This window comes from Osmerus eperlanus, chromosome 2, assembly GCF_963692335.1.
Source record: "Osmerus eperlanus chromosome 2, fOsmEpe2.1, whole genome shotgun sequence".
In the NCBI taxonomy this organism is placed as follows: Eukaryota; Metazoa; Chordata; class Actinopteri; order Osmeriformes; family Osmeridae; genus Osmerus; species Osmerus eperlanus.
The window spans coordinates 125,304-145,719 of NC_085019.1; the positions used below are offsets into that span (position 1 = coordinate 125,304).

General features: G+C 42.4%; 2 protein-coding genes across 2 annotated transcripts; both read left to right on the plus strand.

Moving 5' to 3' along the window:
* The first annotated feature begins 345 nt into the window (after positions 1-345).
* Positions 346-13,695, plus strand: slc17a7a (solute carrier family 17 member 7a). The gene is made up of 13 exons (XM_062484474.1): positions 346-484; positions 6,885-7,137; positions 7,397-7,515; positions 7,825-7,939; positions 8,040-8,127; positions 8,637-8,723; positions 9,437-9,579; positions 9,710-9,859; positions 9,959-10,091; positions 12,349-12,459; positions 12,920-13,047; positions 13,179-13,248; positions 13,384-13,695. Exons 1-13 carry the CDS (start codon positions 423-425, stop codon positions 13,668-13,670), a joined length of 1,746 nt encoding a protein of 581 aa, XP_062340458.1. The 5' UTR covers positions 346-422; the 3' UTR covers positions 13,671-13,695.
* A 4,628-nt stretch (positions 13,696-18,323) lies between these two features.
* On the plus strand, positions 18,324-20,343 carry zgc:55558 (GTPase KRas). Its single transcript, XM_062484562.1, has 5 exons — positions 18,324-18,644; positions 18,955-19,067; positions 19,370-19,548; positions 19,651-19,810; positions 20,076-20,343. Exons 2-5 carry the CDS (start codon positions 18,957-18,959, stop codon positions 20,187-20,189), a joined length of 564 nt encoding a protein of 187 aa, XP_062340546.1. The 5' UTR covers positions 18,324-18,644; positions 18,955-18,956; the 3' UTR covers positions 20,190-20,343.
* Positions 20,344-20,416: the final 73 nt, after the last annotated feature.

The following is a 20,416-nucleotide window of genomic DNA, read 5'->3' on the forward strand; positions in this document are numbered from 1 at the left end:
CAGTTTATGGTCCCTGCGGGAGCCAAACCTTTAACCATGTCATGCTATATATTATTTTGTTCTAAAATATACGTTTAAAAAATAAAATATACTTTGGAATATGTGAAAAGTTGCCTGTTTTTTGTGTGTGTATGGGGGGGGGGGGGGGGGGGGGTTCTTATAAAAGCGACTTTTCTACTACATGGACGTTTTCCAGGAATTTGTATCTTTCCAAGATAAGAGAGATAGGCTACACAATGTTTTATTTTAGTTTTGTTATAGACAGCGATATGATTACCAAATGTGCATTTTGAACATGCATTGTAGTATCTGAGTCAAGAGGGATGGACTGACTGAAAGGGATGCAGTAAAATGTGTGTGCATGCTCAAGCGGGAGTGCGCACGGGACAGTAACACACCGGCCGGATCTGGGAGTTGCGAGGATGGAGATCCGACCAGACAGATTTAAGGCGTCTGCCGGCAAAACTCTGGGAAAGATACACAGGTACCCTCGAAATTTACTATTTAAGTTATTCTCAGTAGGCTATGTTCAGGTTAAACGCATTTTGTAGAGATGGGTTTGTAATTCTGATTGCTAGTTTTTTCCCCCAATCAAATTTTGCTCCCTTGTCACTTTCTTTCCAAGTTTTTGAAGAAGCATTCGATAAATATAGGTATATGCAAACTTTAAAATAAGAGGGGGGTCTTTGCCGAAATTGTACTTACCAGGTACACCTGGGTCGCAGGAGCGCGCCTTTAATCCAAATGGTACCTGGACGCGCTCTGATGTTGCGCTCAAATGACATCATGAGCAACATCTGGATTGTAGTGAAAGAATGAGTTCATGACCAATAATTTAACTGCAATTACATTATTTTAATGTTGATTTACTATTCCATCCCTCAAACTCTTTAACAAAATTATAATCAAAGTTGATTAGTTAATGTAAATAGATTTCTCGATTCTGTCAAGATCATCTTTGACACTTTCGATGTCATGCCATGCCGTGTCCTGTCTGGGTATTAGGCTAATGCGTATGTGTGTGTGTGTGTGTGTGTGTGTGTGGGGGGGGGGGGATATAGTCACAAAAGGAATTGACAACATTGACAATGTTGTCAAGAAATATAAAAAAGCTCAAATTGCAAATATCTGTTTAATTTATATCAAATAAATGGAATATCCTATTAACTTGATGACAAAGACAATATCAAATTGAAATAAAAACTGTATAATGTATAATAATGGGTAAATTAAAAAACGTATAGAAGAAATATATCTGCACTATTATGTATTTTATTTTAGAGATATTGATACATAGTTTTTCTTCAATAAGAAGAGATTAAGCACGTGGATAGGGCGATGTGCAATAACTATGGCTTTATAAACTCACTGCTCTCTCAGGATTTGAGGTAGCAACTAAACATATAAATCCAATCCTGAAATATCCTGTTTCTCAGCCCAGCTGTTGGCCCATGCAAATCCCTAAACTAACCCCATCCCACTCTCCTCCCCATGCCGTGTCACTTCCTCCAGCCCTCCTTCCACCATCCTCTGAACCCTCCCCTCCCTACAGTCCCATTCAGGGCCTCTAGATGACTATCATCCCATCAGGGTCTCCTGGATTAGTGAGTAGGGGCGTGCGAGTCGACAGCTCTCCCCCTAACTGGCTACGCACATGCACGCTGCTTGAGGATGGGGAGAAGCATTTTTATTGGTTTTAGATGCGGTTTGGTTTGCAGTTACTGTGGATACATGTGTTAAAGTGTGTGTGTGTGTGTGTGTGGCCTTGTATACATGCAGATTGCTTGGTGTATATTGGTGAATGTGATCAAGATGCTTCACAGGTCAGAGCCCTGATCTCTCACTGTGAATACAGTCAGTAGTTCATCTATTATTTAGAGGTGTTCTCCCTCAGAAGGCGTCTCTTGGTTCTATTTTGAACTTTGCTAAGTACGCTAGGGTCTGGTAAGGCCAGGAAGCACCTCGCTCTTCATGGCTCTTTCTTGTGGAATCAAGCAGTTGCTGGGATCAGTGCTGACCTGGGACACAATGGAACTAATGGACTGTTCATACATTAAAAACCCACCTACTTAATATCCCAAACAGACAAAAGGAAAAAAAAAATTAAGCGATTAATTATTTAGAATAAAATGACAGGTCTGTTGTAGCCTCCAATTACATGTTGATAGCAAAATAAACCTGAAAAACTAAGGTGCAAAGGTTGCAAATAAAATGCAGTGTCCCTGAAATAATATTTTTTTTAATACACTGATTTGTTCACACTTTATAAAAAAAACAAAGTCCATTTAGAGATACAATGAAGAGATACATGGGTATCTGAAATAAGAAAGCTGCTTACGATCGATTTATGATCCCCACAAATATCGTGTGGACGTTTATCTGTATAAAGCTATTTTACAATGTTTTGGTGGAATTGGAGGAGTGTGTAAAGACCATATAGTGTTTATTGATGTCTGCTTGTGTTTCTGTATGTGTAAAGTAAGTTAGAAAGATAGAGTGAGTGAGTGAAAGAGAGAGATTGTGTGTGGTGAGAAGAGGGGGGTGTCTCCCTAGGTAACACAGTCCCACTGAGACCCAATCTGTTCACGAGAGAGAGATGGGAGAGAGGGACACGCGTGTTGAGGGGGGAGGGGGCAGAGGCCGACACTGCTGTTACCTTGACTCAAATGAGGAGAGCAATCATTTTACAGCTTTTCTGAGCGGATTGCAATCAATTTTATGAGAGAGTATCTGTTGGTTAATGTCTTTACTCTTAGTCTTCACATTGGGCTGTGAAAATGTTTAAACTAAACCACTCATCCTTAGTTATTCATTCCAGTATTGAGAACAGGCAAAGAAGTGTATTATATGCAGAGTGTTGGAAAACAATATTAGGAAAGGAATGAGAGAAAAGTGTTGGCAACCTATACAGTTTTCATTATATGTAAAGCATGGGGGGGAAATGATCGTCTGGCATTATATAACATGGCATTGGTTTTTCTGCTACTGATGCTGCTCGCCCTCTCTTTTCTCTCTCTCTCTCTCTCTCTCTCTCTCTCTCTCTCTCTCTCTCTCTCTCTCTCTCTCTCTCTCTCTCTCTCTCTCTCTCTCTGCCTCTCTGTCTCTTGCTCATCCTCTTATTGTGGGATTATCAGGAACACATTGAGCACTGTGAATCTGTGAATTTAATATAAAAGGTAACAATAGAGTCTTTGTTGCTAACTCATTCACCAAGGGAAGGAAGGATGAATCTGGTCCCCAAATTTCATATTGGAGTGTCGTTGTCTAAAGTACTCTTAAAAACGGTAAAATACAAGAAGCAGCATTGTTTAATAAATACTCCAACAGGTTGTTTTAAAAGCACATGAAAGTCCACTTAAAGTCCTTTGATCCCAACCTGCATTATCTCCAGATAATGCAGGTTGGGATAATATAGACTCGCGCTTCTCAGATGATCACTGTGGTACTGAAGGGTCTGTGGTAAATGACACCAAGGTTTTTTTTATTTCACCCTAGTCAAAGTCTAGTCAAAGCCATTTGGTAAGGTCAGTAAGTGAACAACATAGCATTTGACATGGCTTTAAATGTTATTGTCATACAGAGGACCTAGACTAGGCCCACAGATTTCTGATTGCTTACAATAAAAAAATTAAGGAATTGTTGATTTGTTTAGCTTTTGTGGCACCCTGATTCTAAGATGCGACCCCCCAAAGATAGGATGTTGGCTATGCTATTGATCGCAAGATCAATTCACAAATACAAATTTGTCTGGAACCTCTATGTTTGTTTTCAATTTCTAACGGGCGCAGACCGAAAACCTCTGTACGCAATTGAATAGATCCGGATAGTGGATATTGGCATGGCACTCTCCATGCCTGGTGGAAATGTGTTGGACTGGGAGGGTGAAACCCTCAGGTTGGCAGGTCTAACACTTACCCAGCAGCCAAGCCTCACAGTCAAACCTTTTACAACAAATACAAATATTCCTGTTATGCTTCAAGTGGGAAATACGTTTGGTGTGCAAACAATGGAAAACTCATATTGGAAAAAAAAACCTTGTGATAATAGAATTTCTAAAAATAATATGGCGTTTTATTCATAAGTGGGATGTGATTGTGTTACAGAAATATGATGTAATTACTGCTGTGGGCTAGTCTCATTAGCAGGTAGCATATGTGTAAGGGTCAGGCTGCAGTCTGTCGGATGCTTAATGAGAATCCTTGCAATACTTACATTACTCCAATATATGAAGGACTATCGTTGGTGGTTACTCATGATTTCCTACGGCTAGTTTTAATTTGTGTGCATGCATGTGTTTTATGTGTATGTGATTACAAATGTGTGTATGTGTTGGTGTATTTATATATGAGGTTTACTTTTGGAAGAGAAGGGTGAGTTAGAACAAACCGATCATGATGATTCTGCATATTTAACATATTTAACACCTACCATTTTGACAAGTTTTGACAGACATAAATGCAGTACATAGTGCTGTTTCAAATCTGGGTTTCATGCTGGTAAGACAGAGCTAGGACATTTTTATAAATCTGTGAGAAATTCTACTAAAAACAAACCAAAGGAAGCTTATATAAACCAGACAGATGTGATGAGAGGGTCCCAGACAGACAGATGTGATGAGAGAGGGGGGGGAGGGTCATCGATGGAAGACTGGCTATTAAGAAACAGGTAGTAGTGCTTAGATGTACAATATGTAGTTACTGTACTATTATGACATTCTAAATGAGGCTGTTGAGTGGTGTGGGAGAATAGCATGTGACACATTTGATAAACAGGTTTATCTCCATATAAATTTCCGGAAGTAAATCATTTCTAATCCTAATCTGTATGTTGTGACAGATTACGAGAGAGTGGGAGGAGAGCAAGTGAAGTCACGCCTGCCGCTTGGGGAGAGAGAGACGGGTGGTCGATGGGGGGTGGGGGAGGGGAGGGGTGGGGGGGGAGGGGTGGAGGGAGGGAGGGGCGGTGGGGGAGGAGGGTGGGTGGGGGAGGGGAGGGTGGGGGGGGGAGGGGAGGGGGGGAGGGGGTGAGGGAGGGAGGGGCGGTGGGGGAGGAGGGTGGGTGGGGGAGGGGAGGGTGGGGGGGGGAGGGGAGGGGGTGAGGGAGGGAGGGGCGGTGGGGGAGGAGGGTGGGTGGGGGAGGGGAGGGTGGGGGGGGGAGGGGAGGGGGTGAGGGAGGGAGGGGAGGGGGTGAGGGAGGGCGGTGGGGGAGGGGAGGAGGGGAGGGAGGGGGGGGAGAATACACCGGAAGAGACAGTCTCTTATCCCTTCTGCATTTACATTTATTCATTTAGCAGACGCTTTTATCCAAAGCGTTTTACATGATGTCTGATAAAAAGATTTTCTTGCTTTCTCTTTCAACATATTACTACAGTAGATACCATTTATTTTAGTTTACCAAGTGGAGAACAAAAAGTATGTGGTCCTTTCTCTTTAACTGATTGTATTTATTCTGTGTTTGGAGGATTACATAGAATCAGCTGTTTTAACCCTAAAGGGGTCGGTGAAAGATGCATGTACAGGATGGATGGATGGATGGATGGATGGATGGATGGATGGATGGATAGATAGATGGATAGATGGATATATAGATAGATAGCAATGCTAATCTTAGTTACAGGGATGAAGAAAGTAAAATGCATAATTTATCTCCACCACAAATGTATAAATAATTGAGTCTGTCTTGTGTTGGAGTGTGTAGAGGAGGAAGGGAGCTATATTAAATAGAACTATCTGACCACAGATACAACTCTATGATTATAGCTGACAGTTGCATGGGTAAAACAAAAACACCATACTTGGTGTCAATGGAATTTGTGTGGTGATTCTGGTTGCTGTTCCCGACACAATTCTCCTGCTCACTGAGTAACTGGATCAGCCCAGTGGAAACCATGCAGCCTACTGTCCATGTGCCTGTCTGTCCCTGTGTACACACACATGCTTGCACACCAGAGATGACAGAAGTACACACATCCTTCACTCAACTAGAAGTACAGATACTCATGTTTAAAATGACTCTGTAAAAGTTGAAGTACTGACTACACTTTTTCACTCAAGTTATCAAAGGAAAGCAGTATGGGCTCTGACTTATACTTAAGTAAAAAGTAGCCATTACTACTACGTGTTGCCAACTTTGTGACAATGAAATACAAGACAAAAGGTGGCCTGCTGCAGCAGTGAGGGTATGGTTTTGTGTGAATATACAGTGTATTGTTTCAAGCCATTTGTCATAACGTTAACTAATTGGCAAATTGACGCATTCACTTAACTTCTACTGATGCGCATGAGGATGGGCTGTGATTGGATGATGACAGGCGACAAGTGTTGTGATTGGATGATGACTGTTGACACGTGTTTTGATTGGATGATGACTGGTGACAAGTGTTGTGATTGGATGATGACTGGTGACAAGTGTTATGATCAGCACTGCTGCTGTTGCTGTTGTATCAGTCAGTGGTTAGATCCGCGTAGTCATAGGGGCTGAACTGTGGGCATCTGTGAAGCCGTGTGACATAGCTTGAAAAAAGGGTTATGCAAAATGTTAATGGGTGTATACAGTATCTACCTACAGGAAATGAGTGGAGAGCTTTTCATACATGTCTACTGCAAGCCTTAAATGCTTGAAGCACTAGGCTCTTGACCAGGTCCTCCTATTAATGCCCCAAAAAGTGATGTCATTTTAATCTGCTCTGACATCAGAATCTAATGAAACGTTATGTGGATGAGGATGCCTTTACTCACATTTTTATGACATTTATGACATTGGCACAACAAATTACTCAGCCTGTACAGTTTCCCAGCCTCAACATGGCTCTACCCGGCACCAGACCATGGCTCTACCCGGCACCAGACTGTCCCTCTAACTTGTTCCGCTCTGTGTCCTCCAAGACTGCTGGAGAAACGGCAGCCCAATGGCGAGACTATCGAGCTGTCAGCCGAGGGGCGTCCGGAGCTGGTGGAGGAGAAGGAGCTGCCCGTGGTTGACTGTACCTGCTTTGGCCTGCCCCGCCGCTACATCATGGCCATCCTGTCTGGCCTGGGCTTTTGCATCTCTTTTGGTATACGCTGTAATCTGGGCGTAGCCATTGTTAGCATGGTCAACGACCACACTGTATTTAAAGGCAACAAGGAGGTGCTAGTGGTAAGTGTTGAATGTTCTTGGTTCAGAATATCATTCTCTGGTCATGTCAGTGAAGGCCAGTATAGATCACTGATCACCATCACTGATCACCAGTAGACATTAATGTCATTCATCTCATTATGCTGCACCATTACTGTACGTTTTAAAATTATGTACAAGCTAAACATCTGGAACCTCTTAAAGTAGCCTCCTCTTAGATTCCAAACTTTGACAAAAAGTATAATGAGTAGATGTTGTGTGTTGTGTTGTTCCCCTGCAGGCAGCACAGTTCAGATGGGACCCAGAGACGGTGGGGATGATACACGGTTCTTTCTTCTGGGGCTACATCGTCACACAGATTCCAGGTGGCTTCATATGTCAAAAGTTTGCTGCCAACAGGTATTTACTGATAACTTGATTTAACAAAATACACTTTCAGACATTTCCATCATTCTTCACTCATGGGAATCCAACCCTGGTTTTAAATCTTGGTATTTTTGGAATAAAATCTGTTACTATAGTTACCATCAGAGCGTAGCTGTACTGCATGTTTTCCAAAAGCGTGATGTCAAGTTTAAAGCCCTGTGGTACAAAGAAAACAGGATTTAATCATTTGAAACCACTTAGATTTGTTTTCACATCTCAATCACTGAGATGCAGTTGTTTAAAAATAAATGTTTGTTTGCCTGTTTTTGTGTTCTCTTCCAGAGTGTTTGGCTTTGCCATAGTGGCCACATCTACTTTGAACATGCTGATTCCATCTGCCGCCCGCTGCCACTACAGCTGTGTCATTCTAGTCAGGATATGCCAGGGCCTCGTTGAGGTACACTGTGTACAAATGAGTGTGTGTTTGTGTGTGCACACAAGCATAAAGTGTGTGTTTCTCTATTTACTGTACATCATCCTTTAATTATGTCCTGCAGGGGGTCTCATACCCAGCATGCCATGGGATCTGGGCCAAGTGGGCTCCACCTCTGGAGAGAAGTCGTCTGGCCACAACAGCCTTCTGTGGTGGGTTTAACATTCTCTCTTTGTAATCCCATTCTTTAAAACCGAATTTCCTAGACATAAATCAGTTAACAGTGTTTGAACTGTGCTACAGTCTAAAACACGTTTTTAAGCTTCTGAAAAACTCCTGTGAAGAAACTGTCTGGATGCTAGTTCAGATACAACAGATAAGACTGTCTGGATGCGAGTTCAGATACAACAGACAAGACTGTCTGGATGCGAGTTCAGATACAACAGACAAGACTGTCTGGATGCTAGTTCAGATACAGCAGACAAGTCAAGATCCTTCTTTCAGTATGTTTGCCTCACATAATTGGCTATACAGGTATCTTTATCTTTGCTAATACTGAAAAGAACCTGCTGTAACGGCCATAGGGTAGACAATAAAAGGCTACAGGGCCATTTGAACTGGGACCAGATTCAGTGATCATAAGTGATCACTAGTGATCTAGTGATGGTTTTCTTTTCACACTGTAAGTGTTTCAGTTTGTGTCTCTGCTGTGTTGTGTCAGGTTCCTATGCTGGAGCTGTGGTGGCCATGCCTCTAGCTGGAATACTGGTGCAGTACACAGGGTGGCCATCTGTCTTCTACCTATATGGTTAGTAACAAAACAGTGATTTATTCATTGTAACTTTCCATATATTTACATACATGATAGCCTACTGGCTAGTTTGTTCTGTGAAAATTCACTATTATTAGTAGATAGTGCCTACATAGTGGATGTATTGATAGAATATTCCTTTATCCTTATTTTGTCTTTATCCGACAAAGACATACCTTCTGTGCATCTTTCTGATGTTCCCTGTCCTCTTGTATTCTCTGATCTCTATATTCCTTTCCTATCTAATGCACTTCGTTGACTGTGTGTCTTCTGCTTTACATCTCTTTATATTTCATCATGGCAACGCCTTTCCTCTGTATTATACCTTCCCCACCTTTCCCTGTATCTCTCCTACCTTTCCCTGTATCTCTACTCTCTTTCCAAATATCTCTCCTACCTTTTCCACACTCCTTCTACATTCACCTTTCCACTTTTGATTGTTTTCATCTTCTTATCTTTTCCATCCCTTCCCCTTCTTCTACCAAACCCTTTCTGTCAACCCCCTCTTACTATTATCACCCGACCTCCCCCCTATTTCACATGCTTTCAACTCCAACATTTCTACCCCCCCTCTCTGTCCCCCCCCCCCTCTCTGTCCCCCCCCCCCTCTCTGTCCCCCCTGTCTCTGTCCCCTCCCCCTCTCTGTCCCCCCCCCCCTCTCTGTCCCCCCTCTCTCTGTCCCCCCCCCATACCTCCCCTTCCCCTCCCAGGCTGCGTTGGGATATTTTGGTATCTCTTCTGGCTGCTGGTGTCTTATGAGAGTCCAGCCGCTCATCCCACGATCACTCCTGAGGAGAGGAAATACATTGAAGACGCCATCGGAGAGTCTGCTGGCCTGGTGAATCCTCTCCAGGTACCCGGCTGAGACTGGAGTCTGTCACAAACACAGGAACGCACACGTACATTCCTAATTCAGCTAAACTTATTCTGTTTAATGTGAGGTGTAAGTAAATACAGATAACTTGCATTCCTGCTTGTTTCAGAAATTCAAAACCCCATGGAAACAGTTCTTCACCTCCATGCCGGTGTACGCCATCATTGTGGCCAACTTCTGCCGGAGCTGGACCTTCTACCTGCTGCTCATCAGCCAGCCAGCTTACTTTGAAGAGGTGTTTGGCTTTGAGATCAGCAAGGTGAGGCTATCCTAACGAGTGACCTGATACTTTATATTGTATACCATGCATCTCTCTCCCTCTGCCCTTCTGTCCCTCATCCTGTCTGCTTGTTCTCAGGTGGGGATGGTGTCAGCCCTGCCTCACCTGGTGATGACCATCATCGTGCCCATCGGGGGCCAGCTGGCAGATTACCTGAGAACTCACAATCTGATGACCACCACCAACGTCAGAAAGCTCATGAACTGTGGAGGTGGGCTGTGGTGTATGTGCATCTACAGTATGTGTGTATGTGCATCTACAGTATGTGTGTATGTATTGGGGGGAATGAGATTCATAATTTGAAGCCAAATAGCTTGAGTGATACCTAATAAGTTAGGTAGGGACGTGAGGAAAAGAGAATGTCTGTTCCAAACGTGCAGCAGATCCCATGGTGACAGTCATGAGGCTATCAGAATGCTATACTCGTGCTTAACCATAGAGTTTCAGTTCCATGTAGCACATGATCCTGTGTGGTTCATCTACATGGCAGCAATAGGATCAACAACAGGTGCTCTTGAGCTGTTGGTTCTTTATAGCCGCCAGAACAGTGTAGACTTTAGCATCAGTAACCTTAAACATGCTATTAGGATGTTACTCAGTCAGCCTGCTTTTCTGAGTGGACCTCTGGGTGTTTCTTGAGGTTGTCTCGGAAGAATGGTTGAATAAACATCCTGAATAACTTGTGATCCTGATTGTGTGTGATATTGTGGGAACCAAGGACAATGTTGCAGTGTCTCTGTGTAGGGTTTGATAGGCAGTATTAAAGCATCTTGTAAGCATCTTGTTTGGTGAAAAGCAGACTTGTGGCCATCTGCTGCCTTGTAGGCCTCTGTGTGTCCTGCCCGTCCCCTGTGGTTCAGCCGGTCTCAGGTCAGGAGGGGAGCAGAGGGGGTGCTGGTCAGATGCAGAGCCACGGAGCACCTGCTCAACATGCACCATGTGCTTCTCAGGGTAGGATGGAGCCGTGTTGGCCATGGAAGGATGAGCGAGTGTGGACGACACACCAACACAAGAGTAGCCATGAGCCACAGGGGGATTCCTAGCTAGCGACGTCAGCAAGGCTAAATGTAGGAAAGAAAATTCTCCTATTCTAAACTACTGTGAACCTCAACCACTGAGATGCAAACCAAAGGGTTGAAACACAACTGAACCAGGTTAAGTTTTTTGCTAAATGTAACAAACAGTTGTGTAATAAAACATGTTAACCTGTCAAAGCATCGAGGCGTGGAGATTTACAGTTGAAGAAGATGGTGTCATTTTGTATTTTAGCAAGGGCAGAGTCACCCTGGGGCACTTTACACTATAGGCTTGTGTTTTTAATAAACAGCAGATCACATAAGATATCCTACAATCATGTGTTGTCAGAGTGTACCAAATGAACATTATGAATTACGCATAGAACTGACATTTGAAGATTTGCATATTGAGGCCCTTGAAGTCCATGGAATTCCCCCCAAAATTTGGATGATAAACGATGATCAACAAAAAAAATGATGCTGCACGAGTAGACTATATTTAGGGTATTGCCAACGTGCTATTTGCGTCATCTCACAAAATGTCATGCACTGCTACATGTAATATGCTGACATGGATAGAGAGAAATGCATGGTGTGTGTTTGTGTTGTTTACATACGACGACCACATGGTATTACAACTGCCTGTGCATGTGAGAGGCATATGTGCATGAGAGGTTGCATAAACCCTGAGCTTGCAGACATGCAGGAGAGTAAAGAGATATTCTGCTACACCGGACGCAGCTGAGATACAATTATCTTTTTACTTTTACAGTCCTCACTGTTAAAAGATGTGAAACCATTCTGGTTTTGTAAGCAAACATTATTTTTCCATACACAAATGTAAACTGATTTAGCCAGGTGAATATTTGATCACAATTGTTAAGTTTAAGTTTGAAGCACCGACACTAACGTCCTCAAAAGCTATGTTGTTGTCATGTAAGTTCCATGCCTGGCACACGCTTCATGTGGTTGACTTCTTCACCACCCCAGAGATGATAAGAGGATGCTCATTGGTCAAACCACAAAGTGAATTAAAAGGGGGGGGGGGGGGGGGCTGGTAGAATCTGTTTGGGCCATTGTGCACCTGAGTGTGTCCATGGTTACCTTGGCTGCGGGAACAAGGAGTGCTGCAGCACCCCTTGACAGCACAAGAATTTAAAATGATATGACTTGAAAATCCACCACAGTGGCACCGCCCGGCAACATTAATCCCCCCCCACCCCCCCTATCTACCTTAGGTGACTGAAGATATTAGGTTTTATTTTTCCTACTAACATTGTTAGATCTTGTTGAGATAATTTACTGTGAAGATTTAAGACATAACATTTGGGGTTCCACGGTGCCCTAACAAACTACTGGTATTGAGTGGAACTCATGGGTAGGTCAGGAACTCAAGGTCAGGGAGAACTCCACTCATGGTACCTTGTTTCTGTTTGTCTGTTGCTATGTTAGGATTTGGTATGGAGGCCACTCTGCTGCTGGTGGTAGGATTCTCACACACCAAAGTTGTAGCCATTTCATTCTTGGTCCTCGCTGTGGGTTTTAGCGGATTTGCCATCTCAGGTAAAAAAATACAATATTAATGATTTTCATGATGTGCACCAATGGATACAAAACACAGTTTGTTTCACTCAAATATTTGTTATTGACAATCTGTAGCGACAGTACGCAAGCAAAGATGATGTAAATGGCAATTCTAAGATTTTATACAAACTAGAATGCATCATATATTAACCCAAGGTTGTACATGCCGTATTAAGTTATGTCCTGTATGCTTCAGTTGAGGGTTGTGGTAATGTACAGCATACAGTTACATTTGTGGGGTTGACTTTTGGTAAATAAGTAAATTCACTTTTGCCCGAATCATAACCACCTATCATATCCACCTATCATATCCACCTCACCATTGTGAGGACCTTACCTGAGTTCCAACAGAACACCACTCACACAATTCAGACACAAACTTAATATTACCATTTCACTGAGACTCAATCATAAAGAGTGTCTTTTTATAATCTTTTAGGTTTCAATGTCAATCACCTAGACATTGCTCCCCGCTATGCCAGCATCCTGATGGGGATCTCCAATGGAGTAGGCACTCTGTCTGGGATGGTGTGTCCTCTTATTGTTGGAGCTATGACCAAGCATAAGGTGAAGACGTAAATACTTGTAACAGGATTTGCTTGTTCAGGAGTCAGCATTGTGGATAAACTCCCTTTATTGTACATTAACTGAACAGTTTGTTCCCAACCCTAAACAACATACTTGTCTGCACTCATCAGACACGTGATGAATGGCAGTATGTGTTCCTCATCGCCAGCCTGGTTCACTATGGAGGGGTCATCTTCTATGGTATGTATCCACTCTCCTAATCCCATCTGACACCTGTGTGAAGAGAAACCAGTGGAAGCCTTTCAGACAGACTCCACCTGTAACCTGGTGCTCTCTCTCTCCCTCCTCTCACCTGGTGCCGTTTCTCTCTCACAGGGATTTTTGCATCTGGAGAGAAGCAGCCATGGGCAGATGCGGAGGACACAAGCGATGAGAAGTGTGGCATCATTAATGAGGATGAACTGGCCAATGAAACTGAAGAAATGTACCGAACAGGTGGAGGCGGTCACTACGGAGCTATGAGCCAGCCGAACGCAGGACCCAACGGAGGGCGAGGTGGAGAGGGTGGGGGTGCGGGGTGGGTGACGGACTGGGAGAAGACGGAAGAGTATGTTCAGCCTCCAGGTTACAACAAGGGGGAGGGCCAGAGAAACCTGACATAAAAGCGATAAACAGGAAGAAAGAAAAGTCAAAAGACAGGAAGACATTCAGAATAAAGGGGATGAAATAAGTGAATGTGTGTGTATTTGAGTAAATGGAATGGTTAAATCTACTTATTGTGTACTGTACCAGAATCTGACCTCAATCTACCAGGGGCTCCTTCTGTTTCTGAACCCTTTATGATTGGTCAGGAATATTTTAAATGGAAGTAAATGTATGTTGGAGATGTGTTGTTTGTGTATATGTACAGTACCTTTAAATTATCCAGACTCCTACTTGTTCATCATTTTGTTGTGTCATAGACTTTAAAATGACAACAAACAAAAAAATTCAGTCTTGCTCTGATATTCCAAATGAGCTGCATCCTGTTTCCTTTGATCATCGAGGAAACCCTCTAATCTCTAGAAGGATCCAGTGGTTAGGGTTAGGCTGTAACCAGTGGTTACTCGAACACAGCTTCAGTGCTCATCTACAGAGGTGGACAAGCCAGATGTACAGTTTTATAAAGTACATTTAGTCAGTATTTTGCCAAATGGCACTGAAATGACTCTGAGGAGATGATCTTGTCTGATTAGACAACAGTTGGACTCATTGGCCTGAATGCCAAGAACGTTGTCTGACAAATATCTGATACTGCTAATCACCTATAACAATTTCTACATTAATAATGAATTGCCTGGTTGTAAAGAATTACCCAAAGGTGTGCAGAATCTGGTAGAGGCAGTCAATTCAGTAGGATTGAAGCTGTAAATGCTGCCAAAGGCTCTTCTGCAAACTGAATAAAGGGTCTTAATTTCGAAATTTGTTCTGTATTTCTTATTGTATAACTTATTTGAAAATAGTCTATAACACAATAATGTATATACACAATATTATGTGGAACAAGTGAAGGGGTATAAATACTTTCTGAAGGCACTGTACTGAATACATACTGTATGTGTGTGTGTGTGTGTGTATGTGTGTGCGTGTACAGTCGTTTGTAAGTGCTACAGTCTGAAATAAAACTCTGGTTGTAATCAGAGTTAAATGGCATTGCACTCATACATATTTTTGGTGTGTAAGTCTCCATAAGAGGTTGGCTACACTATGTGGTTGTGCAAAGACAATCACACTTTATTTTAATAGAATTGGTTTCCAAAACCCTCAACTTTTATTCAATTTTAGTCAGTTAAAGCATTGTATTGGTTCTGATGTTTCACACAACAATCCTGCAAATTGCGCCAAAGATAAAGTGTGCATAGTCAATAAAAACGTTTTTATTTGCCCCTACAAACTGCATTCTGTTAAGACAATACTGCCATGAAAGGAGATCTTGTGAGCTTAAGGAATCTGTCCTTTATATCGGTACCTGCCCTCCCATTAGCTCAGGTATCTTACCAAAATTACTGAAACAACATTGTGTTATGCACTATAAATACTAATTTTGCCCTGGCTATGTGTGTAATAGGTTGTATATGCACTTGCGTGTGTGTGTCAAGATACTGCTTATCTGGATCTGTATTAAAAATTGTTTAGATGGATTGGGTAGTGTTTGATAGCTGTGCAGGTTTCAGCATGCAGCAGCAAAGCAGTTGTGTGTTTATGCTTTGCTCTATCTCTGTGTATTTCTATTTGTCTCTCTCTTCCCCCTCTGCAGTCAATGCATTTAATCCCTGATTGTCAGTGATGTATGAGTTGGTTGGTCAGAGGTTAGAGATTGTGAGCATGTGTGTGATTATGTGTGTGGTTATGTGTGTGAATATATGTGTGTGTGTGATAGTATGTGTGCTAGTTGGGTGCAGGTGCAGAAATGCTAAGCAATGAGCATGGTGCAACGATTAGTCTGGGAGCACATGCAGTAAGCTCTACATCCTCCCTCCCTCTCTCTCTCTCTCTCTCTCTCTCTCTCTCTCTCTCTCTCTCTCTCTCTCTCTCTCAAACACACACACACACACACACTCATAAGACACACATCACTATCACAAAAAGTAGGTTTCCAATATGGGCCCATTGATCAGGGGAATAGCCATCTATATGTGTCTATGTGAAAAACAACTTTGACTGATTGCTGTACTATTTCATGAAAAAAAAGGTGAATGTCCTGATATTGAATGAGTATGTACAATAACCTTTTGTGCACTGAAACATGTTCCATTGTATCCCAGTTTGTGAGATGTGTAAACAGAAACATCAACTTATCTTCCATATTTAGTTTTGCTGATAAATATATATTAAACCAGACAAAGGTATTTGTCACATGAAAACTAAGAGAACATTTTCATATACGGCTTAGAGTTAGCTAGGGTATACGTTTGACGTCTAAGGCAATTTTGAGCAACCATTTAACACCAGGATATAGTTTACTCATGTTGTATTGGTGTTGTTATTCCAATTTTTGTCTTAGTTTACTACAATCCTGTGTTACATTTTCCTGCTCTTCTGACTTTGTCTTGATGAATTATTCAATCACCTATGGGTGAACCAAAATATGATAAAAACGATATATATATATACGTATATATATATATTGTTTTTAATTACATGTATAACATATGTATATGTGTATAAGTGGACAATCCTTGTGTAAAATAAAATTCTGGAAAATGTGCACATACATTTTTTATCAGTACTTTTATCAATATATATCAGTTGGTTGTTATTGCCTAATCTTCATTACTCTGACTTTGATGTATCCTTATGAAAGGAGCCTGACTGATGGTGTTATGATATTCAGAATAGAGTAGCCATCACACGACCAATGGCAGAAAGAATAATCAATAGATTTTTATGTATTACACTTTCATATATGGAATTCAACTCTCTCACTTTGTCTCTCTCTCTACCATCCTCTCTCCGCCATGACAGATGGATGCGGGATTAACAGTGATTTTAGGCAAAGATTAGAGAGGAGAGCAGATGCACTCAGTGGGAGAGAGTGAAACGTCACAAATGCAGGAGGAGTAAACACAGGGAGAGGTCATAGGAGGAGGAGGCACTTCTGGTGGGAGACCCTAGTCTGCATGATTGTATTATCGACTTCTTAGTGTGTGTGTGCTTGTGTTTTATGCACTATTACTCAGGGTTAGGCTTAGGGTTAGGGCGGTGATGCTGACCTAGAAATCAAGACCAACAACATGATCAAATTTCCATATTTGAACTTTTTTTTTTTACGGTTTCAATATTTTTCACACTTATTTTCATTAAATATTTGCATAGCCCAGGGAGGTCTGCTGTAGCCCAGGGAGGTTTGTGTTTCAAGGTGCTCACGTGCCTGACCACTGCCTCACAGGGTAGGGAGGGTTAGAGTTAGGAAGGGTTAGAGTTAGGGAGGGTTAGAGTTAGGGAGGTTAGGGGGGGTTAAGGTTAGGGAGGGTTAGTTAGGGAGGGTTAGGGTTAGGGAAGGTTAGACTTATGGTTAGGGAAGGTTAGACTTATGGTTAGGGAAGGTTAGACTTATTGTTAGGGAGGGGAGAGACATCGTCCATGATGGCGAGTCTGCACAACATACATCTTTCCACTATCACCTTCACTGAGGACAGAGCCTGCCTTTCTGGCCAGCTTGTCTAACCTATTAGAATCCACTGGTTTCATGCCACTGCCCCAGCTTACAGACCATGACACAGTGACTACTGACAGAACACGGTCAGTAACTATCCTGCACACCTCACAGAACCGTGTTCTCCTGGGTCAGCTGTGTTGGGTTAGGGTGGGTTCGACCTGAGCAGACCTGGCCTCCTGCTGTGTGGAGTTAATACTGAAAACTTTTTAGGCTCTTCAGAATTCAGATCCTTAGACAGGTCACTTAAGATCACGTCTGTACCATCAGACAATTGCTTTATTTTCATTTTAAGTTTTTCTTTATTGCAGTTCCATCTAGTGGTTAAAACATGCCATCTCTGGATTACTCATATTCATTATCAGGGCTCTCAAGTATTTGGAATACTCACGTATTCCAACCATTTCTCACGCAACACCTTGTATTTCTCACGCTGAGAAAAGGGATAGCTTGTCCCGCTATTAATAGACGAGGCGCAGGCATACGGAGGTAAGTTTCATGGCTAATTGACAGCTGTCTCGAGTTATACAGTTAAACGCCACCCACCACCATCAGAAACACCCCCGGCTCCAAGATTTTAATACCCAAACGTTGACAGGTAGCCTATGGTAATCTCACGCCCAAAAATATATACTTGAGAGCCATGTAATTAAATAACGTTAGGTAATGATTTTACATATGACACGACAGATAAAAACAGGAAATATAGTAGGGTATAAAATTGGCTTTTTTATGGTTACCATGATATTTTAAAAGATAGGTAACGTCTCATTAGGACTAGATATAGCGATGTTACTAGCTTTTAACGAAATTAAATATCGACAAAATGCATTAGAAAGCGCTCTCCTCCCGTCTAAAGACAGGTCTTGGTCTGCATATTTTGGGCGGAATGCAGACGTTCTAAAACGCTCGCCATGCCTCTGGATTTCCTGCTTCCTCTGTGAATCATTGGTGCGTTAAGACACGCCCAACGAGGTTTAGTCAGTTTGTTATTGGAGAGTTTGGACCAAAGGATGGAATTAAATGGACGGAGCTCTGAAAATCATTTCTGATTGCTTTACTGAGACGTCTGTTAAGTTTACAAGAACCTTATTGGCCGCTTAGTAAATACGGTGTTTTATTCTTAGCTATGAAAGCCCTGCCTTTTTGAACCACAATGGATTCCAAAGATTTAGCTATAGCCATATCCCTACTTCTTCCTTAAATAAATGTGGGAGTTTTGCAGTTATTTTATGAGTTTTAGTACATACTAATTTGAAAACGGTGTACATCAAATGCTCTCAGTAGTGCAAGTGCTGTCTCTCCATTCAAATATTTTTCTGAAGTAATTTCTATAAGGAAATAGACCATGGCTATATTGCCAGCTAGCTATTAATTTTGTCTCCAAAATCCTATTCCAAGCTACAATACTGTACATGAACAACAAACGACCCAAACAGAGGTAAGCTATTTTACTTCACCTCGTAAAATCTTTTTTTATGTTGGTAGACATGCTGTGGTAATTCTGGGGATCTACAGTCGTTTTTATGCTATTTTGTTAGCTCAAATCTGGGTCACATTAGCTCCTGCCTCTTCAGTGAACCCACAGCATAGGCTGCGTGCAATCTTGCCAACTAAGTGCGCAGCCTAATGCCTTTTGTTATGATACTCCTATAGATACTTAACGAGCAAAACAGCGTATTAGTATGTCATTTAATTGTTATATGTAGTCTATAATTATTCATATGGACCATATATTCTCTCTCCCTCAGGCATGACAGAGTATAAACTTGTGGTAGTCGGGGCTGGTGGTGTGGGAAAGAGTGCTTTGACAATACAGCTCATCCAAAACCACTTTGTGGATGAATATGACCCCACTATTGAGGTGAGTTACAGTGATTGTATGTAGATAGTGTGTACACAAAAAGATGAGTGATTTCTTACAGTATACGCTCAGAAGATTTTTCTGCTGATCGAATTCATAATTAGTCATGGTAGCGCAGAAATGAACGCCCCACGTAAAAAAAAAAACATTGAATAAGCAAAAATTGGAATGAATTCGCTTTCGTTTGGAAACTAATTAGATATAATCTTTACACTGTGCAACTTAGAGGAAGCAGGTGGTGATTGACATGTCTGTCCTAATACAGGAAGCAGGTGGTGATTGACATGTCTGTCCTAATACAGGACTCCTACAGGAAGCAGGTGGTGATTGATGGGGAGACATGTCTGCTGGACATCCTGGACACGGCAGGCCAGGAGGAGTACAGTGCCATGAGGGACCAGTACATGAGGACAGGGGAGGGCTTCCTGTGTGTCTTCGCCATCAACAACAGCAAGTCTTTTGAGGACGTTCACCTCTACAGGTACATTCCTACTTACAGTAGCTACCTTACTAATCTGCTATTAAAAAATATTTAATGCCCTGCTGTACATTTTTACCACAAAAATATCCTGGAAATCCCTAGAGAGCAGATCAACCGCGTGAAGGACAGTGACAGCGTTCCCATGGTGCTGGTGGGAAACAAGAGCGACCTGGGTTCCCGGAGCGTGGAGAGCAGGCAGGCCCAGGAGCTGGCCAGAGGGTTAGGGGTCCCCTTTGTAGAGACCTCTGCCAAAACCAGACAGGTAGGAGGGCTGCTTCATCTAACTCAGGAACAGGTGTTGACCCTGGAGATTACACTGTACACTTGAAAATGTAGGGTCTGCTTATGAATAAGAAGTGCACATTGATTTACTCTTTACAATCTAGGCTCCTCTTGTGCTACTTAAAACATGGTTTCTGTCTGTCTCATTGTGTGATGCCTGTCTCACTGTGGGCTGTCTTCCTCTGCCTGTCTCACTGTGGGCTGTCTTCCTCTGCCTGTCTCACTGTGGGCTGTCTTCCTTTCAGGGGGTGGAGGAAGCCTTTTACTCTTTGGTGCGGGAAATCAGGCGATACAAGGAAACTAACCGCAGCAACAAGAAGAGCAAGAAAAGTACTCAGAGACGTTGCACTTTACTATAACACAGACCAAGCCTGTCCCCTCACTGCCCTATACTATAACACAGACCAAGCCTGTCCCCTCACTGCCCTATACTATAACACAGACCAAGCCTGTCCCCTCACTGCCCTATACTATAACACAGACCAAGCCTGTCCCCTCACTGCCCTATACTATAACACAGACCAAGCCTGTCCCCTCACTGCCCTATACTATAACACAGACCAAGCCTGTCCCCTCACTGCCCTAT